The sequence below is a fragment of the Cebus imitator genome, unplaced genomic scaffold, assembly GCF_001604975.1.
Source record: "Cebus imitator isolate Cc_AM_T3 unplaced genomic scaffold, Cebus_imitator-1.0 Scaffold290, whole genome shotgun sequence".
Lineage (NCBI taxonomy): Eukaryota > Metazoa > Chordata > Mammalia > Primates > Cebidae > Cebus > Cebus imitator.
In genome coordinates, this window is record NW_016107605.1 from 1300674 (window position 1) to 1324486 (window position 23813).

The following is a 23813-nucleotide window of genomic DNA, read 5'->3' on the forward strand; positions in this document are numbered from 1 at the left end:
TGAGCCACCGCGCCTGGCCCCCCTCTTTTTATTTTTAATAAAAATCTATTTTGTCTGATATACATATTGCTACTTTTGTACACTTTTTGTTTCCATTTGCATGGAATATCTTCTTTAATTCCTTTAGCTATAGTCTATGAACGTTTTTAAATGAGAAGTGAGTTTCTTAAGCAGCAAATAGTTGGGTCTCAGTTTTTCAGCAAGTTTATATATTTTAATTAGGGAATTTAAACTGCTTACATTTAAGGGTGTTATTGATAAATAAGGACTCATTCTTGTCATTTTGTTAGCTGTTTTGTAATTGCTTTGCATAGCCTTAGTTCCTTTCTTATTATTTTTGTGGTTTGGTGGTTTTCTGTAGGGATAAAATTACATTCCTTTCTTTTTCTCATTTGTGTATCTGCTTTACCAGTGAATTGTATGCTTTCATGTTTTTCCTTAATTGATAGATAACATCTACCAATTATATAGCTATGTATCTGTTTTTCTTTCATTGGTAGATAACATCCTTTCACTTTCAGAGGTTGGAGTCCCTTAAGCATTTCTTGTAGGCTCAGTTTAATGGTGATTAATTCCTTCAGCCTTTGTATGTCTGGGAAAGACTTTATGTCTCCTTCATTTCTAAAGAATAGCTTCATGGTTTATAGTATTCTTAGTTGAAAGTTTTTTTGTTTTTGTTTTTCTTCCAGCACTCTGAATACATCATCCTGTCCTCTCCTGGCTTATAAGTCTTCTGCTGAGAAATCTGCTGTTAGTCAGACGAAGATACTCTCATATGTGACTCAATGCTTTCTTTTGGTGTTTTTAGAATTCTCTTGTTGTCTTTGTTTTGAAAATTTGACTATCATGTGCCTCAGAGAGGACCTTCATGGATTTCACCGATTTGGGAATATTTGAGCACCCTATATCTGAATGGCTATATCTCTCCCAAGAGTTGGAAACTTTTCAGTTATTGTTTCATTAAATAAGTGGCCTATTTATTTTTTCATTTATTTTCCTTCTGGAATTTCTAAAATATGAATAGAATATTTGTTTGCCTAGTGATATTCCATATGCCACACAGACTTTTTTCATTTTTATTACCTTTATTTCTTTTTGCCTAATTGGCTTATTTCAAAAGATCTGTCTTCAAGATCACAAATTATTTATTTTGCTTTATCTAGTGTATTGTTAAACTTGGGTAGGATGCTTTGGCTTTGGTTCTGGGAGAATGCAGTAATATAGTCACCACATGATTTCTTCAGCATTAGTCAAATTGGTAGTATTTATGGCTTCACAGTATCTTATGCTCTGGTTGTTCCTGAAGTCTATAGTGTGACTTTGCTGGAGATAGGGCCTCCAGGCAGGTCAGTCCTTGGATCCCTGGGGAGTGTACAGGCACTTCTGGTGGTATGCACTGCATGGACCAGTTCTTAGGATCCTGGGTAGTACACAAAGGTGCATAGTGGCCCTGTTGTTGGTGAGGCAAGTTTGCTGGTTGTGGTGGTGGCACATCTTAGGCAGGGCAGTCCTCAAGCCCCTAAGTGAGACATTTGGGGATCAGTGTTCATGACAGTGGGTCACAAGCAAGCTGGTCCTCAGGCCACTGGGCAGTGTGTGCAGGCACATGAAGGCCCAAGTACTGCAGGGAACAAGGTCACTGTCATGAGGAAAGGTGGCTCTCAGGCTCTCGAAAGCATGTGATTTGGATTCCTATGTCCTGGGGAAAGCCTCCCTGATGTGCAGGACTGCCTGTTCCCTGGGATTTAGGGCTCTGCGTGGGCTCAGGTAACAGGGACCCTGTGGGACCACTGGGTTCAGCTGGCATTGTAACACTGCAGCCTTCTGGGAGGTGTGAAGGATGAAGGTTGTGCACCTGTGATGTGGAGATGCAGCAGCTATTGGGCCCGAGGGCAGGATGTATTCTGGTGGTGACACTTGTTAGTGCATTTTTGATGGCACTGAAAGTTAAATTTGTGTTACTAAGCCAAGGTCAAAGAACATTGTGATGATTAATGCTGAAAGTTGTTTTTTCATAATTTGAAGATTTTTAAGAATATTAATCCAGGGGCCAAACACATTAAATGAATTAAGAAGACATAAATCTGAAAAATTAATGTTGGCATAGAATTTCAAATGGGAATATATGCTTTTATTCATTCAGCAGATACCTATTAGGAAACTTCAGGGAAAACTGTGAAAGTAAGAGGTCCTATTAAGAAGATTCTACAGCAACTTAGGCAAAAGAAAGGTACTGGACCTGGCATAGTAGCAGTGAATATAAAGGAAAAGTGAACTAATTTAAGAAGAATTTAAAATATAGAGTAAAGCACATCTTCCACTACCCTTCAATATAATTCACTAAGGGTAAATATGATATTAAATCAGAACTCTCCACAATAAGGGAATATGATTGCTAATTCTAATTTAGAAGAAGTCAATCTCTTTTTCAGAAAATTCAAAAGCCATTGTCAATCTTTTCCACCATTCCTCATTTAATCTCTGCAAGGTTCGTTGAACTGACTGCACCATAGATTACACCATGGTGACCCCTGAGACCCACACGTACACCTCCAGATAACCTCCCAGAGCCAGAAAGCCTAACGTAATAGAAAAACTGCAAAAGGAAAAGAATACCTAGCTCCTGAAGTGCCTGATTAGCCAACCTTTAAACATTCCACCATTGCTCCTGCCTCAACCATTCCTGCCTCAACTGATAAGCCAACCTCATGACACTGGACTTTGGAACTTGTGACAACCTCCCCCCAAGCGACACCCCCACGGCTGACAAAAACCACCCTGAACTGCAAACTCTGTAACTTTCCACTGCCTACCCCAAACCTATAAAACTAACTCTTATCCCACTGCCCTCTGCGGACTCTCATTTTGTACTCAGCCTGCCTGCACCCAGATGAATAAGCAGTCTTGTTGCTCACAAAAAGCCTGTTTAGGTGGTCTCTTCATTCAGAGTGCACCTTACAATCTCCATTGTCACAGTTCGTTTTGCAAGTTATCTCTTCCACTACCTTTTATTCATTAGCACCCACAATTATGGAATATTAAATAAGTACAGAAATAAATAAAAGAAAGGTTGTATTTTTACAAACCCTCATATGTAATCAGTTCTTAGCAATTGTTGAATAGCTGTTATAGTCCAAATCACTCACCCCTTCTATCAAAGTTTATAGTTCAGTATGAGTCAATTTATGCAAACTGACCTCTGAAAATATGTATTTAACCACCATGAGACAACTGTTGATGGCATAAATAATTTTTAAATCATCAATGAAAATTTTCAGTTTTAAATATAAAGCTGTAATAGATAAACAGAAGATACTTGTTATTAGAGATACCAGTATTGCAAGAATATTTAGTCAATGTTGGACCATTGAATCATTCTAAAACATAATTGTAAGCAAATATTTTATCACAAGTTATCTTCCTCTATGCTAATAACAAAAAAAATAGTTTAAAGTCTAAGAATCCTTTATCAGTGATTTTAGATTTTTTAAAATTTATATTTTAATGTAGAGAGCTAATATTCTGGCAATTCACATTTTCACAACTGATTCAGAAGAAAATGGAAATCTGTTTTAGACTTTTATTCCAACACACACACACACACACACACACACACACACACACAGAAAATAGTCTCCCTCTCTCTATATATTTCATATATATTACATATAAAATATTAGTATTGACTATTAGAAGAAAGCCTATGAGAGGTTAAATGCTAGTAGAAATTTTGAAAGCAACATTTTCTCTAAGCAATTCACAACACAGATACCCTAAGAACTAACTTATTGGTTGACCTACCTGACAAAAGATGAACCAGAAGTCTCTGAATACAAACTATAACATATTACTCTAAAAGATCATTCTATTAGTCCATTCTCACGTTGCTATAAAGAACTGCCCGAGACTGGGTAATTTATAAAGGAAAGAGGTTTAATTGACTCACACAGTTCCACACAGCTAAGGAGGCCTCAGGAAACTTACAATCATGGTGGAAAGGGAAGCAAATAGTTCTTATGAAGAAGCACATCCTTCTTCACTTGATGGCAGGAAACAGAATAAGAGCCCAGTGAAGGAGGAAGCCCCTTATAAAACCATCAGATTTTGCAAGAACTAACTCACTATCACAAAACAGCTTGGGAGAAACTGCCCCTGTGATTCAATTATCTCCACCAGGCCCCTCCCACAACACGTGGGAATTATGGGAACTACAATTCAAGATGAAATTTGGGTGGGGACATAGCCACACCATATCAATCATTCTACAAAAGTACCAGATAAGCTATTTGCTATTAAACAGATCTGTAACTTTTCTTAAAAATCTGTCCCACACAGAAGGTGCAAGATTGTGGCAATTTTCATCACAGGTATTCTAACTATGATTAACCATCTGAAAAAAAAAAAAGGTAACCCACCGATTCATTGGTCTTATTTTGGACCTAGAACATATAGGCTGCTACTAAAAAGATCCAGAGGGCCAGCTAGATTATTTCTCATTTTTTTTGACTGGGAAAATTCTGAGAGAAGATGCCATAATTTGTGGGAGCAGAGATTGAAAAGTTATGATGTTACAAAAAGATCGTTGGTAAAGAATCATGACTAAACTAATATAAGGTAAGTTCATGAAGGCACAGAAACTTGAGAGTGCAGTGGAAACCACTCAGTGCTTTAGGCAAACGTGTCTGGCTGTCTGTTCACTAGCCATTACTCCTTTTTTACTAACAAACCTCTGGTTTTGTTTGTGTAGTAAGTGACTAGTAATAAAGGTTAAATTGTGACTGGTCTAAGCCTAGTGTTCTGTTAGAACTTGCTTATACCAGCTCACAAGAGCTGATTCTATGCATTTGGTACCAACTCAGAGTTCAGTGCAATCACATTGGTAGCTTAAAACCTGCAAAGGTAGTCATACTTATGCCACAGAAATAAACAAGTGTTACAAATTAGGACTAACACTCTCTCTGGCTTCTAGTCAGTTTTAAATCACTTATCCAGCACTCTCTAAACTTATCTTGGAAATCTAATTTTCTTTTGCCAGGGATTGGCTCAATATTGGGAAAGGGACCAACTTTTTGACCTACGACAAGTAAGTGAAACTGATGAAAACCATCTGGGAAAGACTTTCTTCTCGAAAGTTAAAGCTGCAAGCCAGCTTCTTTTTGTGTTTTAAATGGTATTGTGTAATGCTTGGAGATGCAGTGCTTTAAGATGCAACCATGAGGAAACATCAACAGAATCCAGAGATGCTTATACATTAATAACTTTGAACTATCATAGGCACATGAACCAGAGCAACTCCATCTTGAACGTGAGCTGGGTAAAATGAGGTTGAAACCTACTGGGCTGCATTCCCAGACAGTAAAGGCATTCTAAGTCACAGAATGAGCTAAGAGGTCGGCACCAGATACTGGTCATAAAGACCTTGCTGATAAAACAAACAGGTTGCAGTAAAGAAGCCAGCTAAATCCTACCGAAACCAAGATGGCCACAAGAGTGACCTCTGATCAACCTCACTACTGCACTGCCATCAGTGCTATGACAATCTGCAAATGCCACGGCAAAATCAGGAAGTTACCCTATATGGTCTAAAAAGGGGAGGCATGAATAAACCACCCTTTGTTTATCACATATCATCAAAAAATAACCCTAATATTGGGCAACCAGTAGCCCTCGGGGCTGCTCTGTCTATGGAGTAGCCATTCTTTCATTCCTTTACTTTCTTAATAAACTTACTTTACTTTGTATTCTTTCTTGCAGACTCACCTTGAATTCTTTCCTGCACAAGATCCAAGAACCCTCTCTTGAGGTCTAGAATGGGACCCCTTTCCTGTAACAGAACCACTACCAACCAGGACATCCAAAATATAGAAAACTATGAGCCATCCATCCTGGATATAGGAAATAATGTACATTTTCTGTACAGAATTTAACAATAATAATTAAATATATTAACTATAAGTTCAGTTTTTATTATCCTTTTGTATGGACAATTCTAAATAATGTTAGTGACTAAAATATCCCTCCCTGGCCAGACACGATGGCTCATGCCTGTAACCTCAGCACTTCGGCTGAGGAGGAGGCTGAGGCGGGTAGATCACCTAAGGTCAGGAGTTCAAGACCAGCCTGACCAACATGGAGAAACCCGGCCTCTACTAAAAATACAAAATTAGCTGGGCATGGTGGCGCATGCCTGTAATCCCAGCTACTCAGAAGGCTGAGGCAGGAGAATCATTTGAACCCGAAAGGCAGAGGTTGTAGTGAGCCAAGATCCTGCCATTGCACTCCAGCCTGGGCAACAAGAGTAAAACTGTGTCTTGGAAAAAAAAAGAAAAAATCCCTCCCCACATAGCTGAACTACTCCTTCCCAAGTCCTCTATATGCTAGGGCCAGCAGCCTAGAGCCAACTATATCAAATATCCAGGTATATGAGATAATTAAGGGTTTTTGTTATTTAAGTAATTTTTATATGAGTTTTCTGTTACTTGTGTATGTTCTGAACTGCTTAAGTTGTCCATGAAAAGAAGCAGATCCAGAATATTGCTATATTAGGTAAATCTAGCACTAAAGAGAAATACTATGAATTCCTGCTTTAAGGACCTACAATATGCCTGGTTCCCAGGCCTCCCCCAGCTGTAATAATGCAAGGATTGATAAATTATGGTTGCCCTTCTCGCATGTCCAAAGGATTCTCCCTATGTGCTGTTAGTATTACTATGTTAAACTGTCTTTACATTGATTAACAAGAGTAGGTTCCTTTGCCTATTAACCAAAAGAACCAACTGAGAAACAGAACCTACTATTTAACAATCAAATTACAAAAGAATCTTCTAATATAAGGTGTTGATTGAATTTACTTTGCAAAGTCTATACTAAGGAGATAGCAAGTAGACAAAAATATGCTTAACATAACATTGTTCATAATAATTAAAATTACTATTTACCTAAATGTTAACAAAAGAGCAAATAAATAACTTCCTGACTGTATAATCATGCAGAAATACACAGCCAAATATTATGTGTAAAAAGGCAAGTAACATAAAAACATATATATATGCAGGATATACATTTGAAAATATAAATATATATTAGAAAAGTGGTGAATGAAAAAAATCAATTAGCAGTGGTTATTATTCCGGAGTGGTGGAATTAAAGGCCATTGATTTTTTTCCCCATATATTTTCTATATTTTCAAAGATTTTAATTCTATAAAATAATTTTTAAAATATGTAATTAGCATACTTTTCACTCTCATTAATGTATCATGAAAATATACTTGGTTTCTGGAACAATTTTTCATTATGAGAATGTATGCATACACGAAAATAATGAAGTCAATAGGTTAGACTGAAAGACTGAACTAAATCAGGAAATTTTAAAAAATGAAGTTGGATATTCATGAGAATTTGCATTTTATAAAAAAGAATAAAATCACATTCCAAGAAAATCCTTCTCTCACAAAAAAGGAAAAAAATATATGTAATTTATTTTAGAGAGAGGCTTACTTTTTGAGAGTATAAAAAAGACTAAAATGCATTTAGTTTTTTGTTTTTACAACAACGTAAACAAAACTTGAATCATGCTTCTGAGGATACTGATTCATAAGAGCATCTTCACAATCCTATGGGATATTATTCTAATTTGTGATGATAGAATAACCTGGGCTTCACATGGAATCTCAAGCTTCCCTGTTTTCGTTAGATGTTTAGATTTGTTTATTTGATTCTTTAGATTAACACTGTCAAATACATATGATGTTTGTTGAATTACCATATTGCATTTGTCAAAGGAAAATAAATCTTGGGACCCTAAAATTACCAAGCCAGAGGGAAAAGTCAAGCTGGGAAATACTTATTTCCATTGAATTGTCCAATGAAGTGTCCCCCATTCTATTCAAAGCCATCCCTCTGCTCACTGAGATAAACACGTACCTGATTGCCTCCTTTGGAAAGGCTAATTAGAAACTCAAAAGATTGCAACCACTTGTCTCTTGTCTATCTACGGCCTGGAAGCCCTCTTCCTATATCTAGTTGTCCCACTTTTGCTTCAACTTGTTCCACCTTTCTGGACTGAACCAATGTTCATCTTACTTATGTTGATTGATGTCTCATGTCTTCCTAAAATGTATAAAATTAGATGTGCTCTAACCGCCTTGGGCACATGGCATCAGGACCTTCTGAGGCTGTATCATGGGTGCATATCCCTAACTTTGGCAAAATAAACTTCCCAAATTGACTCAGATCTGGCTCAGATTTTGTGGTTCACACATTTCAAATCAATGACGTTTTCCCATTAATATATTTTTTTCCCTGAGGGGAGAAAAATTTGGTTGGAAAAGAAGAGCAGGGAAATCAAGATACATAAATGTATTAGAGAGAGAACATGTGGATTTATTTGAAAACCTAGGAAAAACCTAAGACTTCTAGGTACTATGTTCTATTATATTTTGCCCATGAATGGGAGTTTCTTTTATAGACACAGTGTAAATTGTTAAATTTAAAAAGATTACAAGACATGAGGCTTATAATCCCAGAGTAGACCATGGATGACACAACTGCTGCTAATACACAGCAACACATTGCATCCAGAAATACAATCAATGAAATGTTTTCTATATTAAAGAAATCAATTTTATTCAGTATTACTTTTTTTTTTTTTTTTTTTGATACGGAGTCCAGCTCTGTTGCCCAGGCTGGAGTGTGGTGGCGAGATCTCGGCTCACTATAACCTCTGTCTCCTGGGTTCAAGCAATTCTCCTGCCTCAGCTTCCTGAGCAGCTGGTATGGCAGATGTGCACCACCACGCCCGGCTAATTTTTATTTTAGTAGAGATGGGGTTTCAGCATGTTAGCTAGGCTGGTCTCGAACTCCTGACCTCAAGTAATCCACCTGCCTCAGCTTCCCAAAGTGCTGGGATTACAGGCGTGAACCACCATGCCCAGCTTAGTATTATTCTATTTCATAAAGTTGACAAAAGCAAATAAACAAAATAAAACAATAAAAACATACCAGACACAGCAAGGAAGTCATCGATGCTTGTAATGTCATCTACAGCTTCAGTGAGGACATGTATATGATTCTCCCATGTACGTTTGTACATTTCCATGGTGTTTTTGACCACTTGACTTTTAGGTCTTGCAGCCAAAGCAAGTGCAGCATTAATAATCTGTAAAGATAAGGATTTAAAAAATGACCTATTGGGTACAGTGTTCACTATTTGGGTGACAGGTACACTAAAAGCAATATATGCATGTAAAAAATATCAATCTATAATTCCTAAATATATAAATACAAAAAATTAAAATGATGAAATTAAATTATATTCATTCATAAAAATGAAATTTAAAAAACCTGTAAAGATGTAGAATGTTTATCTAGTGATTTCTTTTTTTTTTTTTTTTTGAGATGGAGTCTCACTCTGACACCAGGCTGGAGTGCAGTGGATCACTGCAACCTTCGCCTCCCAATTCAAGTGATTCTTCCACCTCAGCCTCCCAAGTAGCTGGGATTACAGGTGCACGCCACCATGCCCTGCTAATTTTTGTATTTTTTTTTAAGTAGAGACAGGGTTTCATCATATTGGTCAGGATGGTCTCGATTTCTTGACCTCGTGATCTGCCCTCCTTGGCCTCCCAAAGTGCAGGGATTACAGGCACAAGTCACTGTGCCCGGCCAGTGATTTCTTTAAATACATTATATGTATTAAAATTAGATTATTTAAAATAAATTAAATATGATTAAATACATTCATCCTCAACAATAGGAAAACAGTAAAATGTCTCTACATATATACAGTTTATTTTGAAAAGTATAAAATGTTTTATAATTTTAATATAATTTTTATTTTTAAAATTTTCCTACTGCCTCTATTACTGCAGAATGAGAGTTTTTAAATATAAACTTTCTCACTATAAGCTCCATGAAGTTCAAAACACTTTTCTAAGTGATGACATTAGGCATTTAATCTATCTTTAAAGAACTAATGATTCTGGGAATTTAAACATGTCAATGTAGTCTTTTTAATATTATTAACTGGTGAGAAATGGGTCCTTTTAACAGATTGTTCAGATTAATAAACAAAAAGAAATCAGAAAGAACCAAATTAGGACTGTAATTCGAATGTCCAGTGATTTCCCATGGATATTCCTGAAATATTGCCCTTGTTTCAGAAGAGAAATGAGCAGGAACACTGTCATGGTGGAGAAAGACATTCTGGTGAAACTTTCTTTGGCATATTTCTATCAAATGTTTGGCTAATTTTCTCAAAATACTCGTGTAGTATGCAGATATTATCATTCCTTGGCCCTCTAGGAAGTGATTAAGCAAAATGCCTTTAGCATACCATAAAACTGTTGCATAACCCTTGTTCTTGACTGGTCTGTTTTTCTTTGACTGGATCACTTCTGTCTCTCAGTAGCCACTGCTTTGATTATGGGGTCTTCAGGATTGTATTTGTAAAGCCATGTTTCATCTCTCGTTACAATTCTTCAAAAAAGTACTTCAGGATCTTGAGATCACTTATTTACAATTTCCACTGAAAGCTCTGCTGTTTTCTGCAGCTGATCTGGTCACAATGGTTTGGAAATTCATAGAGTGGAATGTTTGATCAACTTCAATGTTTTAGTCAGAATTGTGTAAACTGAACCAATTAAGATATCTATGCTGTTGGGTGTTACTTGTGCTGTTTATTCATTGGTTATATTCAATTAGGGCATGAATAATATAAAATTTTTTGATCACAAATTGTTGTGGATGCAATGCTTCTGTGAGCTTCATCTTCAACATCATCTCTTGTTAAAATGAATTCAGTTTGTAAACTGATGATTTATTTGGTGCATTGTCTCCATGAATATTATGTAAAGCATCAATGATTTTATCATTCTTCCACTCAAGCTTCACCATAAATATGTTTGTTCTTCAATTTTAGAAGAGTTTATGTTGTCTTTGATAGTTGGTTGATATAGTTTGGCTATGTCTTCACCCAAATCGCATCTTGAATTGCAATTTCCATAATTCCCATGTGTCATGGGAGGGACCCGGTGGGAGGTACTTGAATCATGAAGGCAGTTACCTCCATGCTGTTCTCATGAAAGTCAGTTGAGTTCTCACGAGATCTGACAGTTTCATAAGGGGGTTTTCCCTTTTGCTCAGCACTTCTCCTTCCTGCCGCTTTAGAAAGCAGCACATGTTTGCGTACCCTCTGCCATGATTGTAAGTTTCCTGCAGCATCCCTAGTTCTGTGAGGCTATGAGTCAATTAAACCTCTTTCCTTTATAATTTACCCAGTCTCATTTCTGTCTTTATTAGGAGCATTAGAATGGACTAATATAGAACTCTTTTCAAACTGATGTCTCTTATTTTTAATCCCTCAAACTAGATCCCTCAAACTACAACCTGTATTATTTTAAGTTAGTAAAGGTTTATATTGGTGCAAAAATGTTGAATTTTATGCATAATGAAGACCTTTCATACAATGACAACAATAAAAAGAAGCTTTTTCTACTGAATATCCTAAAGACTATAACTTAAGTTACTTCCTATCAGCAAATTACTGGAGGTGGAGGCAGGGAAAAATTAGTTGCTTGAGAATAATATATTTTAATCCCCTGATTTTTTATAAAAGAGGAACATATTAAATTTTAAGGAAACACACTAACTTTAGAAATTAATGTGCAGTATGCCTTGACTTCAGTTTTAGAGTTTTATTAACCTATTAATTTACAATGTACCTTTGTGTATATTGCAATGGCTCTGGTCTCTGGTGTTTCATTGTTCTTGTAAATGGACAACTATGTACATATGTGGTTGTGCGGAAATTATGCCTTCACTGCAAAGTATACTTTTAAAGTACTGGTGTAAAACCCTCAGTGGAGATAGGAAGTTATGAACATAAGACAGGCTATATTTTATAAGAATAGTTTCAGTTCTGCTGCTGATAATCTGATTCAACACTGCAGACTATGAGGAGGCTTTATCCTGCTTGACTTTTCTGACACTTAGCTTAAATCTAAAAGTAGACAGAATTCAGAAGAGTTCTTCTAACCCTCTTAAGGCAGAAGAAATGTTCATCCCAATGTCACATTCCTAGAGCTTTTGACATATATCTAGAGAAAATAAAATGACCATCTTAAATCTTCTTCATGCAAAACTAAGATTTTTTAAAAATAAATTATGTTACTTTCTGAGGAATTTTGTTTCTTCAGATTACGGTTGAGATGTTTACATATCAGTCACCTGACCCTGATAATTACGTAGTCTGTCAGTTCACCTTTTGAAACAGTCACTTTTAAGTTTAGGCCTTATTATGTCTTAACGGGGCCATTCTAGTAGCCTTACAGGTTTCTACTTCAGTCTTTATTTGCTCTGAGACATTCTTCTTAATACAAACACATTTCTTTCTCAAATACAGAAGTGATCATATCCCCAACTTGTGGATAACCTTTGATAAATTCCTAGTTGACTGAAAACAGAAACAAGAACCAAATTTCTTTTTAGTAATTCACAGTCTAAAACCATCCACAGGTTGGATCTTACCTAGAGTTCACTCTGCTCTAATAATCTCACTGGTTTTAGCCTTCATTCCAGCCACAGTTTTCAGCTCCGTTTCCTTATCACATCACTCATCTTTGTACCTCTGTGACCATTTCTATAGCTGAATCTGCCTTAATGCCTTTGCTTCATCCCCTTTTCACTCCACTCCATCTCAGGAAACATTTTTTATATTTAACAAATACATGGAAATATCACCACATACTGCAAAGCCTGTCCTGGTTCCTATACCCAGCAAATGGAATTGTTTTCTCCTTTGTGTTTAAAAAATATTTTGTCCATATAAATAAAGAGTAGTTATTCTATTGTATGACTGCTCATACATATGTCTGTTCCTGGGTAATTAGCTCCATTACAGGAAAGGCTATGTATTATTCATCTTTGCTTCTTCATATACTAACCATGTTGATTATCATAGCTGCTATACTTCTAAACTGTCCCTAAAAGAAACCATTGTGCTCACAGCCCACATTGAGAGAAGCCACAGTGAGACAGGTTTGGTATTATTTTCTCCCTCTTCCACACTATTCAGGTCACAGGCAGGCAATTAATTCAAGATGAGCTCATCTGTTGGCGGGCTGGTGATTGGTCATGAGGTTTGATACAAAAGGTTTTGGTGTTTTAATCAATCTTGAAAATTTGAACTAGAATTTATGGAGAAATCGTTAGTTAGCAGTCAAGACCAAAGTTGAAAGTTTCTGTAGAGAGTAGCCATCTTATAAAATCAGAACCAGAGGGGGCCAGTGGAGCTGAAGCTACAAGGAAACTGGAGCCAAAGTGAAATGAAGAAGAAACTGTGAGTAGACTGAAGCTGATGTTTAAAAAGAAAAGAAAAATAGAAAGACAGAAATAAATAAAGTCTGGAGTAAAATAAGCCAGTGGTTGGCAAGGAGAATAGGGAAAGTCTATCAAGAGAGTCTAAAGCATCAACAGAGAGAAAATGATACTCAGATGAAAAAAAAGAACTAATAGTTGATTGTATTTGAGAGTATCCCATTTTGGGAAACACAAACAGCTATAATAATGAAACACAAATGAAGTCCATAATGTGTGCCATGCACCATTGTTCCAAGCACTTTCTACATATTCACGCATCTAATTTCTTTAACCTAATTTTTACACCACAATGGGGTAGGTATCTCCATTTTCATCTCCATTTTCAGACAAGGTCACCAAGTTATTAAGGAGAAGTTGTCAACTTGATCTAGACCTTCATGCTCTTAATTGCCATACTATATTATCTTCTATAACAATATTATATTAATTTATGATGCCATGAGTGAGTGATGATCCTTAAAACCATAAACACATCACTGAAGAAAACATTACAATGCCTGGTGTAAAGAAAAACAAAAGAGAGAGAGAGAGAGAGAGAGGGGTGTGTGTGTGTGTGTGTGTGTGTGTGTGTGTGTGTGTGTGTGTGTCTGTGTGTGTCTAGGAGAGGGAGAGAGAGAATATACATAAAATTTGCTAGGTTAACCATTTATAAAATTCATTGGCATTAAGTACATTCACATAGTTGTGCAACTCTCCATCTCCAGAACTTTTTAGCCTCTCAAACTGAAATTCTGTACTCATTAAACAATAACTTCCTATTCTTCCTTCCCCCTAGTACCTAGTAAGCTCTCTTATACTTTCTGCCTCTTGATGTCGCCTATTCTGGATACTTCATATAAGTGGAATTACACAACATTTGTCCTTTTGTGTCTGGCTTGTTTCACTTAGCACAATGTTATTAAGGTTTATTCAAGTTGTAGTAGGCATCAGAATTTGACTTTTTAAGATTCCAGTGTATAATCAAACCATGTTTTGCCCACCCATCCATCTGTCAGTCAACATTGGGTTTTTTCCATCTTTTGGCTGTTGCAAATAATGCTGTTATGACCATTGTTGTAAAAATACCTGTTCAAGTCTTGGCTTTTGATTACTTTGGGTATATGCCCAGAAGTGAAATTGCTGGATTATATAACAACTTTTCTTTTTTAAACAGTGTCTCACTCTGTCACCCAGGCTGTAGTGTAGAGGCTCAATCTCAGCTCACAGTAACTTCCATCTCCCAGGCTCAAGTGATCCTCCCACCTCATCCTTCCAAGTAGCTGGGACCACAAATGTGCACCACCAACCCAGCTAATTTGTTGTGTTTTTGATAGAGACAAGGTATCACCATGTTGCTCAGGCTGATCTATAAATCCTGAGCTCAGGTGATCTACTGGCCTCAGCCTCCCAAAGTGGTGGGATTCCAGTCGTGAGCCACCATGCAAAGCTGATAATTTTAAATTTATGAAATTGCCACATTGTTTTCCAAAGTAGCTGCACCATTTTATATTCCTATCTGCAATGTAGAGTTCCTATTTCTTCACCTCCTGGTCAAAACTTTTTTTTTTTCTTTTAATCATAATCATCCTAATGGGTGTGAAGTGGCATCTCATTGAGGTTCTGTTTGCATTTCCCTAATAATTAGTGATGCTGAACATCTTTTCATGTGCTTATTGACCAGCTGTTTATTTTCTTTGGAGATATGTCTATTCAAGTCTTTTGCCCATTTTTAAACTGTTTTTTATTGTTGAGCTTTAGGAGTCTTTTACATATTCTGGTTATTAATCTCTGACCATGTATATGATTTGTAAATATTTTCTCTCATTCTTTGGGTTGCCTCTTTCCTCTCTTGTTAACGTCCTCTGATACATAGAAGTTTTAAATTTTGAGGAAGTCCTATTGGTTTTTTTGTTTTCTGTGCTTTTGGTGTCATACGTGCATTGTCAAACCTCATGTCATGAAATGTCCATCCACGTTTTCTTCTAAAAGTTCTATATTTTTAGCCACTATGTTTAAGTCTTTGATTCATTTTGAGTTATTTTTTTTATATGTTGCAAGGTAAGGGGTAAACCTCATTCATTGCCACATACTTAAGTTTTCCTAGCATCATTTGTTGAAAAGATTATCCTTCACCCATAGAATTATCTGAGCAGCCTTGTCAAAAAACATGTGACCATATATGCAAGGGTTTATAACTGGGATATCTATTCTATTCCATTGATCTCTATGTCTGTCCTTATGCCAGTATCACACTGATTTGATTATTGCAGTTTGTAATGAATTTTGAAATTAGGAAGTGTGAGGCCTCCAACTTTGTTCTTATTTTTTCAGGATTATTTTGGCTACTTAAGGTCCCTAGATTTCCATATGAAATTTAGGATGTGCTCACATCTGTAATCCCAGCATTGTGGGAGTCTGAGGCAGGCGAATCATGAGGTCAGAAGTTGAAGACCAGCCTGGCCAACATGGTGAAACTCTGTCTCTACTAAAAATACAAAATTAGCCAGGCATGGTGGTGGGCACCTGTAATCCTAACTACTCGGGAGGCTGAGGCAGGAGAATCACTTGAAACTGGAAGCTGGAGGTTGCAGTGAGCAGAGAATGCACCACTGCACTCCAGCCTGGGTGAAAGAGCAAAGCTCCATCTCAAAAAAAGAAAAAAAGAAAAAAAAATTTAGAATGCATTTTTTTCTATATGTGCAAAATACATTGTTGGTATTTTGATAGGGATTACATTTAATTGGTAGATTACTTTGGTTAGTGTTATCATCTTAATAATATTAAATTTTATAACCCATGAACATATGATGTCTTTTCCGCTTTTTATGTCTTCTTTAATTTATTTGAGCAGTATTTTGTAGTTTTCAGCAAAAACTACAAAAGGAAAAGACATTCAAAGTCTTTCACCTCCTTCGTTAAGCTTATTCCTGGCATTTCATTTTGTATACTATTATTAAGTGAAATTGTTTTCTAAATTCCCTTTTCAGATTGTTCATTGTTCATATATAAAAACACACTGATTTTTGTGTAAAGATTTTGTATTCTGCTCAATTCCATTATTAGCTTTAAGATTTGCGTGTGTGTAATCTTCAGGATTTTCTAAATATAAGATTATGTCATCACTGAACTGTGATAATTTTATTTCCTCCTTCCCAATTTGGTTACCCAAAAATTTTTTTTTGATTTTCTTAAAGTTGGATTTTGTCAGGCAAGTAAGAATAAAGGCATTGACTGAATTGATCAAGGTTATAGAAGGGGTATATACAACTCCAAGGAACTGCTGAAAGCACTCACCAGCCTCCTCTTTGAATATGGCTTCTGTTATTCCAACTACATTCCCTGCCCATGCCTGCTGATATGGGCTGAGTTTGATACTCATTTCTCTTTCCTCACAGGGGCCTGTCCAAATTAGCTCCTGTTAGACCCTGTGCACTAGGTTGTCGGACACCCCTGACAAAAGCCAGCTTAGTTAGCTTCATCTGGTCCCATTCTATCTTCTTTAGGCTTCTCCCCATTTCTACTGCTATATGTGGCCAAGGCCTCAACATGCTGTAGGCTAAGCTTCCTCATATTTTTCTATTAAATCAGATAGACTATTTTTACTACATTCTGAACTCATTTACCTTACCTTGGGAAACCCTTGAACATCTAAACTACATTCAGAATGCTTAGGATTTTCAGACTGTCTCAAGATTTTCTGTTTCTCTCTAGGTATTAGAAGCTTGTATTTACAGGCATCTCATTTGTACAGACCCCTTCTAAGACCCATAAGAGACTCTAGAAATGTGTTCACAACATTGTCATTTGTTCCAGTAAAATCCGCCACAAATAGTTTTGGGATCCAGCTAAGGGGAAGTTGAGTTGAGGCTACATTTAGTTTGTGCGTAGTGGGTAATTTCAGGCGTTTTACAGTCACTTCCCTATATCTTTCACTACCTTCAGACTTGTGGTACTGACCTTAGACCATGATAGAACCTTTGCCTGTCCTAATTCTATGTGCTCTCCTTTCTGAACTCCCCCAAAACAAACCATGCTAAAACAAACACTGAATTATCTTCCCAGTTTCTATATAGAAAGTGACATTACGAAATAAATTGTTGTGATTTTAGAGGGGATCAATAGTGTGCAGTGAAACAAACATAGAAAAAAAAAAGAGTTTCATGAGGGTGCATCTGACAGCTCATTTATACAAATATATTATTTTTTCTGGATTGTGCTATATTTTGATATTTGACAGCATTTTAAAATTAGTATCTAGTTGGTTTTTGTATTCTAAATAAATATGCACTTTTTGTTAAAGAAGGCCCTCAAAATTGTGTGTGCTTTAGGCTCTTCACGGCCTGGCCTGTGACCATCAATGTATTTTTTTTTTTTTTGAGATGGAGTTTTTGCCCTGTTGCCCAGACTGGAGTGCAGTGTGTTATCTTGGCTCACTGCAACCTCCACCTCCCAGGTTCAAGCGATTCTCCTGCCTCAGCCTCCCGAGTACTGGGATTACAGATGTGCACCACGATGCCTGGCTAATTTTGCTTGTATTTTTAGTAGAGATGGGTTTCACCACATTGGCCAGGCTGGTCTCGAACTCCTGACCTAAGGTGATCCACCCACTTCGGCTTCCCAAAGTGCTGGGATTACAGGTGTGAGTTACTGCACCCAGCCAGTGTTTTTTTCTCATAAAAAAAACTATCTTCTTAAATGATGAAATGAACACATATTCAACTGTAATATTTTAATTCTTTACAGAGAAAAATGACTTATTTCCCTTCACCTTCCCTTTGATGGGACAGTGGTTTCCTTCAGAAAAGTTCTGTTTTGCTTTCAATATATGTATGAAAATGGAATAACAGTGTAGTGATCACAAAAATAATATTACTGAGGACCTGCAATGTGCTGGGCATGTTTCTAATTACCTGACTTGCATTAACGTTTTTCATCCATTGAGAAAGATCTTATCAGTATCTTCAATTTGCTGACAAGACAATGGAGGCACAAAGAGATGAAATAACTTGCCACAAATTATAGAAGAAACTCTAGATTGGAAGCCAAGAGGCTCAAGTTAAAGTTTTACTTTGCTTCAAACTGACTTTATGTCCATAAAAAAGTCATATTAACCAGGCTGGGCATGTTGGCTCACACCTGTAATCCCTGCACCTTGGGAGGCCAAGGCAGGTGGATCACCACCTGAGGTCAAGAGTTTGAGATCAGCCTGGCCAACATAATGAAACCCCATTTTTACTACAAATACGAAAAATTATCTGGGCGTGGTAGTGCATGCATGTAATAATCTCAGCTATTCAGGAGGCTGAGGCAGGAGAATCCCTTGAACCCAGCAGGTGGAGGTTGCAGTGAGCCGAGATCAGGCCACTGCACTCCAGCCTGGGCAAAAAGTACAAAACTCCATCTCAAAAAAAAAAAAAAAATTATACTGCTCTAGGACCATTTTCCCAGAAGTTATAAGTATGCATACCTTGGGTGGGGTGTGGAGACAGTGTTTGAATTAGCCCATGACTCAGAGGTTCTTCAGATTTTAACATTTGATTTAATGCTGATGCCTATACTTCTCTTGAAAGATTTCTAAAAACAATTACTTAAAATGTGAAAATAAATCTACGTAATATAATTTCTCCCAGAGATAGTTCATTATTGGCATTGATACAAATAATCTTAAAAAGTTAGTTAATATAACAAAGGCACTTTGTGGATTAAAAAGATGATTTATTTGTCATATCTATAGGTCTGATTACCTTGGTGTCACAGCATGTAGAGAAAATTAAAATAACTAGATATATGATGCCTCAAATATATCTAAGATTGCATGTGAGGGGAATTTATATAACATCCACTTAAACTGGTAACACCATCATAATTTCAGATTTCTAGCACCTGGAGTAATGGTATCAAATTCAGTGCTCTAATTCTATGCATTCTTTTCTCAGTTGTTTAAATGATATTCTACTAGCAAATATTTCCCACTTTCTAGGCTGGTTTTTCCACGTTTCTTTATTTTGATAACTTTTTCCATTTTACCTGCTCTCACATTATACTTCATCTAAGGCAAATTATCTTTACACTTCAAATTATTGTATGCAGTACTTCTCACCAGGAATCTCCATAGTCAGAACTTTATGTTAAATGATAAAAGCATTTCAGAGTAGCATGCTGAGGAGACATAACTTGCCATGGACTCCAGGTTTACAATTAATGAAACTGCATTCAATGCTGGCCTCACAGCCTTGTAATCTTCTTATTCCATGAAGGGATGATCCCTGCTCGATAGGATTACTCACACTGAAACTTCTGACGAGACGTTCACTTGCCTTGGATACACATATAAGAAACTGAGCTATCCTGTTCTAGGGGTTAAAAGTATCTTTTAAGAAGGCAAGGGAATGAAGTTTATTTATTTCTGGGAGGATAGAGCTTTCTGTGAAAGTATATGCCAGTTTAAATTTTTGTATCTCATAAAACATTCTGCTAAAGAGGGAAAGTTCAACCTAGGACTATTTTGGTTATGGAAACTGTCATAAGCAGGAAAAATAATACTCCCAGAAGGTCTGTAAAAGGCAGTAATTCCACATGAAAATCAAAACACTTATTTTACTGTCCTTTATAATAAATATTAAGATTGGACAAGCTACCAAATTAAATTAAATAAACAAAAGAGGAAAAGAATATGAAATACATTGTTTGGCATGCTAAAACAAAAGCACCAACAAGTAGGTTTCATAGAATGATAAAAATAGAATTTGGAGAGAGGCCTCACATTTTAATCCAGCTCCATTACTCAGTTTTGTGTGATTTTAGACAAATTGCTTACCCTCTGAGCCTCAATTTCTTAATCTGTAATGGTCATTAAAATGCTTATTATAAAGGCTGTTGGTAGAGTTAAATTAGATTATGTAAATAATGTGACTAATAATCAGCTGCACAGTTAGACACTTCACAAATGCTTGCCTTTTTTTTTTTTTTTTTTTTTTTGAGATGGAGTCTTGCTCTGTCTCCTAGGCTCGGGTGCAGTGGTGTAATTTTGGTTCATTACTACAAAGTCTGCCTCCTACATTCAAGTAATTCTCCTGCTTCAGCCTCCTGAGTAGCTTAGGTTGCAGGTGCCTGCCACCACACCCAGCTAATTTACAAATGCTTGTTTTTGTACAGATATTTTGAGAATAAAATACAATAATGCTTCAGGAATTTAAAAGAATATTATTTCATACGTATATGTATACATAGAATTTATAATTTTGTTAAACTCAACAATCATTTTAATATTCTAATTTTTAAAATCTTAAATAGATATAAATAAGAAAAATTGAATCTACAAACACACTATTTTTTATGACTTACCTATAACATAAAACTAAAATGAGAAAATTTGCCTTAAAATTATCTGATACCAGTAATACACATTACAATTTAAGGTAACAAAAAATACTTTAACTAGCAATGATGGGGAAAAAAAACATAGACAACAGAGATTTTTAGATCCATTATAATTTGCCACTCAGGGATTTAATAAGTTTAGAATTTGAAGTGGAAAAAAATTTGTACTATCTCCCAAATCATTTCAGTTAAAATGGAGGAATTAAAAATGAATTTAATATTTTTGCCAAATCTTCTTTTTTAAAAAAGGAATTTTATGTCAGAAACATCTACAAATTTCCCTTTAATGTACCATCCAATTACATATAGACATAAAGCCAAAACGTAAGGTATTCATTAATTGCCAAAGTGTGTTTTATATAATAAGAGGTTGGCAAAAATTAAAAAAAAAAAAGCATGTATTTGAAATGCCTGACTGCTGGGGATTAGACATATTCTTTGTAGACTTGGATTCAGCTTTGTTTTTAGCACTAAAAAGAGTTCACATAACATTAGGAAATTTAACTTTCTTAATTGTCAAAGGATATTTGCTCTGTATCTACCATTTATCTACGTTAGAAAACATACCACAGGAGATACTCAGAAAATATTTCACTTTTAATGTTCCAAGGGAGAAAAGTCATATACAAATATTCAATAAAGGACAACATGTACATGAAATCTATATAAGCAACGTTTTCCCTGAATTGCAAGGGCATGTTAAGAAAATATGCATACAAGTTTGGGTTGAAATAGTCAGGGTTGACTTCTGTCATTCCTCACTCATTGTTCATGCTCTTACCTGCTCTCCTTCTCTCTCCTTCTGATGGGTTCCTAAAAAGTTTATTAATATCGTTGACCTAGTATTTTGAGCTCTAAGATACTACGTACACTGCTGCAACCCCAGTCTATGTTATTATTACCTCTCACAGTGACAACTGAGGTAGCTTTAGGTCTGTTTTTAGCCACTCTCTACAAAGTGATATTTCCATATTACTAATTTCACAAAGCTCCTGCCTCCTCTTTTATTATAGGTTCTAAGTGAAAGTACTCAATTTAGCCTAAGGCCCTGAAATATTTGGCCCCTGCATATTTCTCTAGCACTTTTTCCTATCAGTCCCCCTCAATTTCTACTCTTCCTTGTCTAGGGGCTTGTCTATGCTTTTCTTTCTGTAGTGATTTACTTCTTATTAGGTAGCTCCAATTTATCAAGTAGAGCTCACCTAAAGCATTATTTTCTCATGAAAACTTTATCAAATTTAGGTCAGGTTCCTTGATTTTATATTGACATGGGTGAGTATTTATCTCACTATCTCATCTCATTATTTAGATGTTCATTAGAGTGGTCATATGATTAATGTCTGATATCTACTTTCTCTTGTTATAAAAAAAGCAGTGATCTTAATGTCTTTATGTTATTTCCCCTGGGTACGTGGAAAGTACCAAATAGAATCCCTCTTCCCATGTAATCAGGGCTCCAGTCTAAGGGTCCTTCCACTTTGCAGGCCTACAAATATATTAAAGCCTCTTCCCAAATGATCAAGTCTATCCCTACAGGGAACTCTTATACCAGTACCTATGTCTACGTGGTCAGGTATGGAGGCCCGCGCCTATACTCCTAGTGCTTTGGGAGGCACAGGTGGGAAAACAGTTTGAGAGTAGGAGTTCAAAACCAGCCTGGGCAACATAGCAAGAAGCCATCTTTACAAGAGTTAAAAAAAATTTTTAATGTACATATAAATTTATGTATAACTCTGCAGCCACAGAAAATAGGGCCACTACTAAAGTGCATATTCAACAGCAAAATGTTCATCAAATATCCATATTAAGCTACTCTAAAGAGTATTCCAAGCTGAGGAACATTCACCAATGGAGCAAATCGCCAGGATTTCCCTTGTTGATCCATCCTGTGCTCAACTCTAGTGAGTCTGGAGTTAGAAAAAGGTAAACATTAAAGTGCCATTTCCCCCGTGGAACTGCTATGCTCAAAGACTGACCATTTTGCTGTTTCTTCAGATTTTAATTACATTACTTGCTTAGCTAGAGATCAGAACAGGGAAATAAGAAAGAATTCAAGCTGGAAAGGCCATTTAGAAATACTGTAGCAATTTGACCACATATTTAGGGAAAGAAAAGCTCTATAATCTATTTAAATTGACCTGAAACAAAAGCTCTTTATTGCCAATATAGGTGGTAGATTAAAAATAAAATATAATAAAAATAGTCTGATGTTGCCATTAAAAGGGAATATTATTGGATTTTTTCCCAACTAGTATTGTATTAAAGTCACATATAAATCATACATATATGTTTTTATATATATATATATATATATATATGAAGTAAAATTCCCTGAGAATAGTGTCTTTCCTAAATTAAAAGCTTTGTCTATAGTTTTCACAACTCAATCTTTTATCTTTTTCCCTTAATCTGTCAAATTTGCAATATATAAAATTATTCTGTAAATTATACCATTTATAATAATTTAATAAATTATAGTATTTACTGAATAGCAAAGATCATTGGGAGTGATTTGAAAACATAAATGAACTACACTAATTTCAGGTATTATATTAATATTAAATTCTTTATTTTCTAAAGTTATGAAGCATTAAAGTTCAGGAAGAACATCTTTTTCATTCTGGAAATGGGGAAGAAAACATGTATTCTCATTAAATAACTACAAACATTACCATTTAAATTTACTACTCTATTGGAGAATTCCTCTTGGCCTCAACAGATTGTAAAAATTGCTAGTGTTTATTTCATTCTCCAGGACCTGGAGTCCTTAATTGCTGAAGCATATTCACTGGTGCATGCAAAGTACTGCAGTGATGCACTACTTATTGTAATAATTACATATTAAAGAAGCAATGGCCTACATTCAGACTCACTTTGTAAGTTTACTTCTTAAGGGGAAAAAAGTCCTGAATTACCAGTTACAAAATGAGATAGTTGATAGACAAAAATTACCCTCGGAAAACATAATCAATAATATACACTGGAAAAGAACTCCTCTTTGTTGAGCACAGACCTCCAATTTTTAATTTAAAGTATTATTCATTTTGTTCAGGGCAGGTTTGAGCTGTAACATGC

The 23813-nt window shown here is 35.9% G+C and overlaps 1 protein-coding gene across 3 annotated transcripts in view; it reads right to left on the bottom strand.

The window, feature by feature from the left end:
* The window catches only part of CTNNA3 (catenin alpha 3), a 1771160-nt gene that overhangs the window by 586659 nt on the left and 1160688 nt on the right, over positions 1–23813 (bottom strand). For all 3 annotated transcript variants that reach the window (XM_017502077.2, XM_017502076.2, XM_017502078.2), the window contains one exon: positions 9003–9159. In XM_017502077.2, the coding sequence (XP_017357566.1) occupies positions 9003–9159 (157 nt within the window). The remainder of the gene's footprint in view (positions 1–9002; positions 9160–23813) is intronic.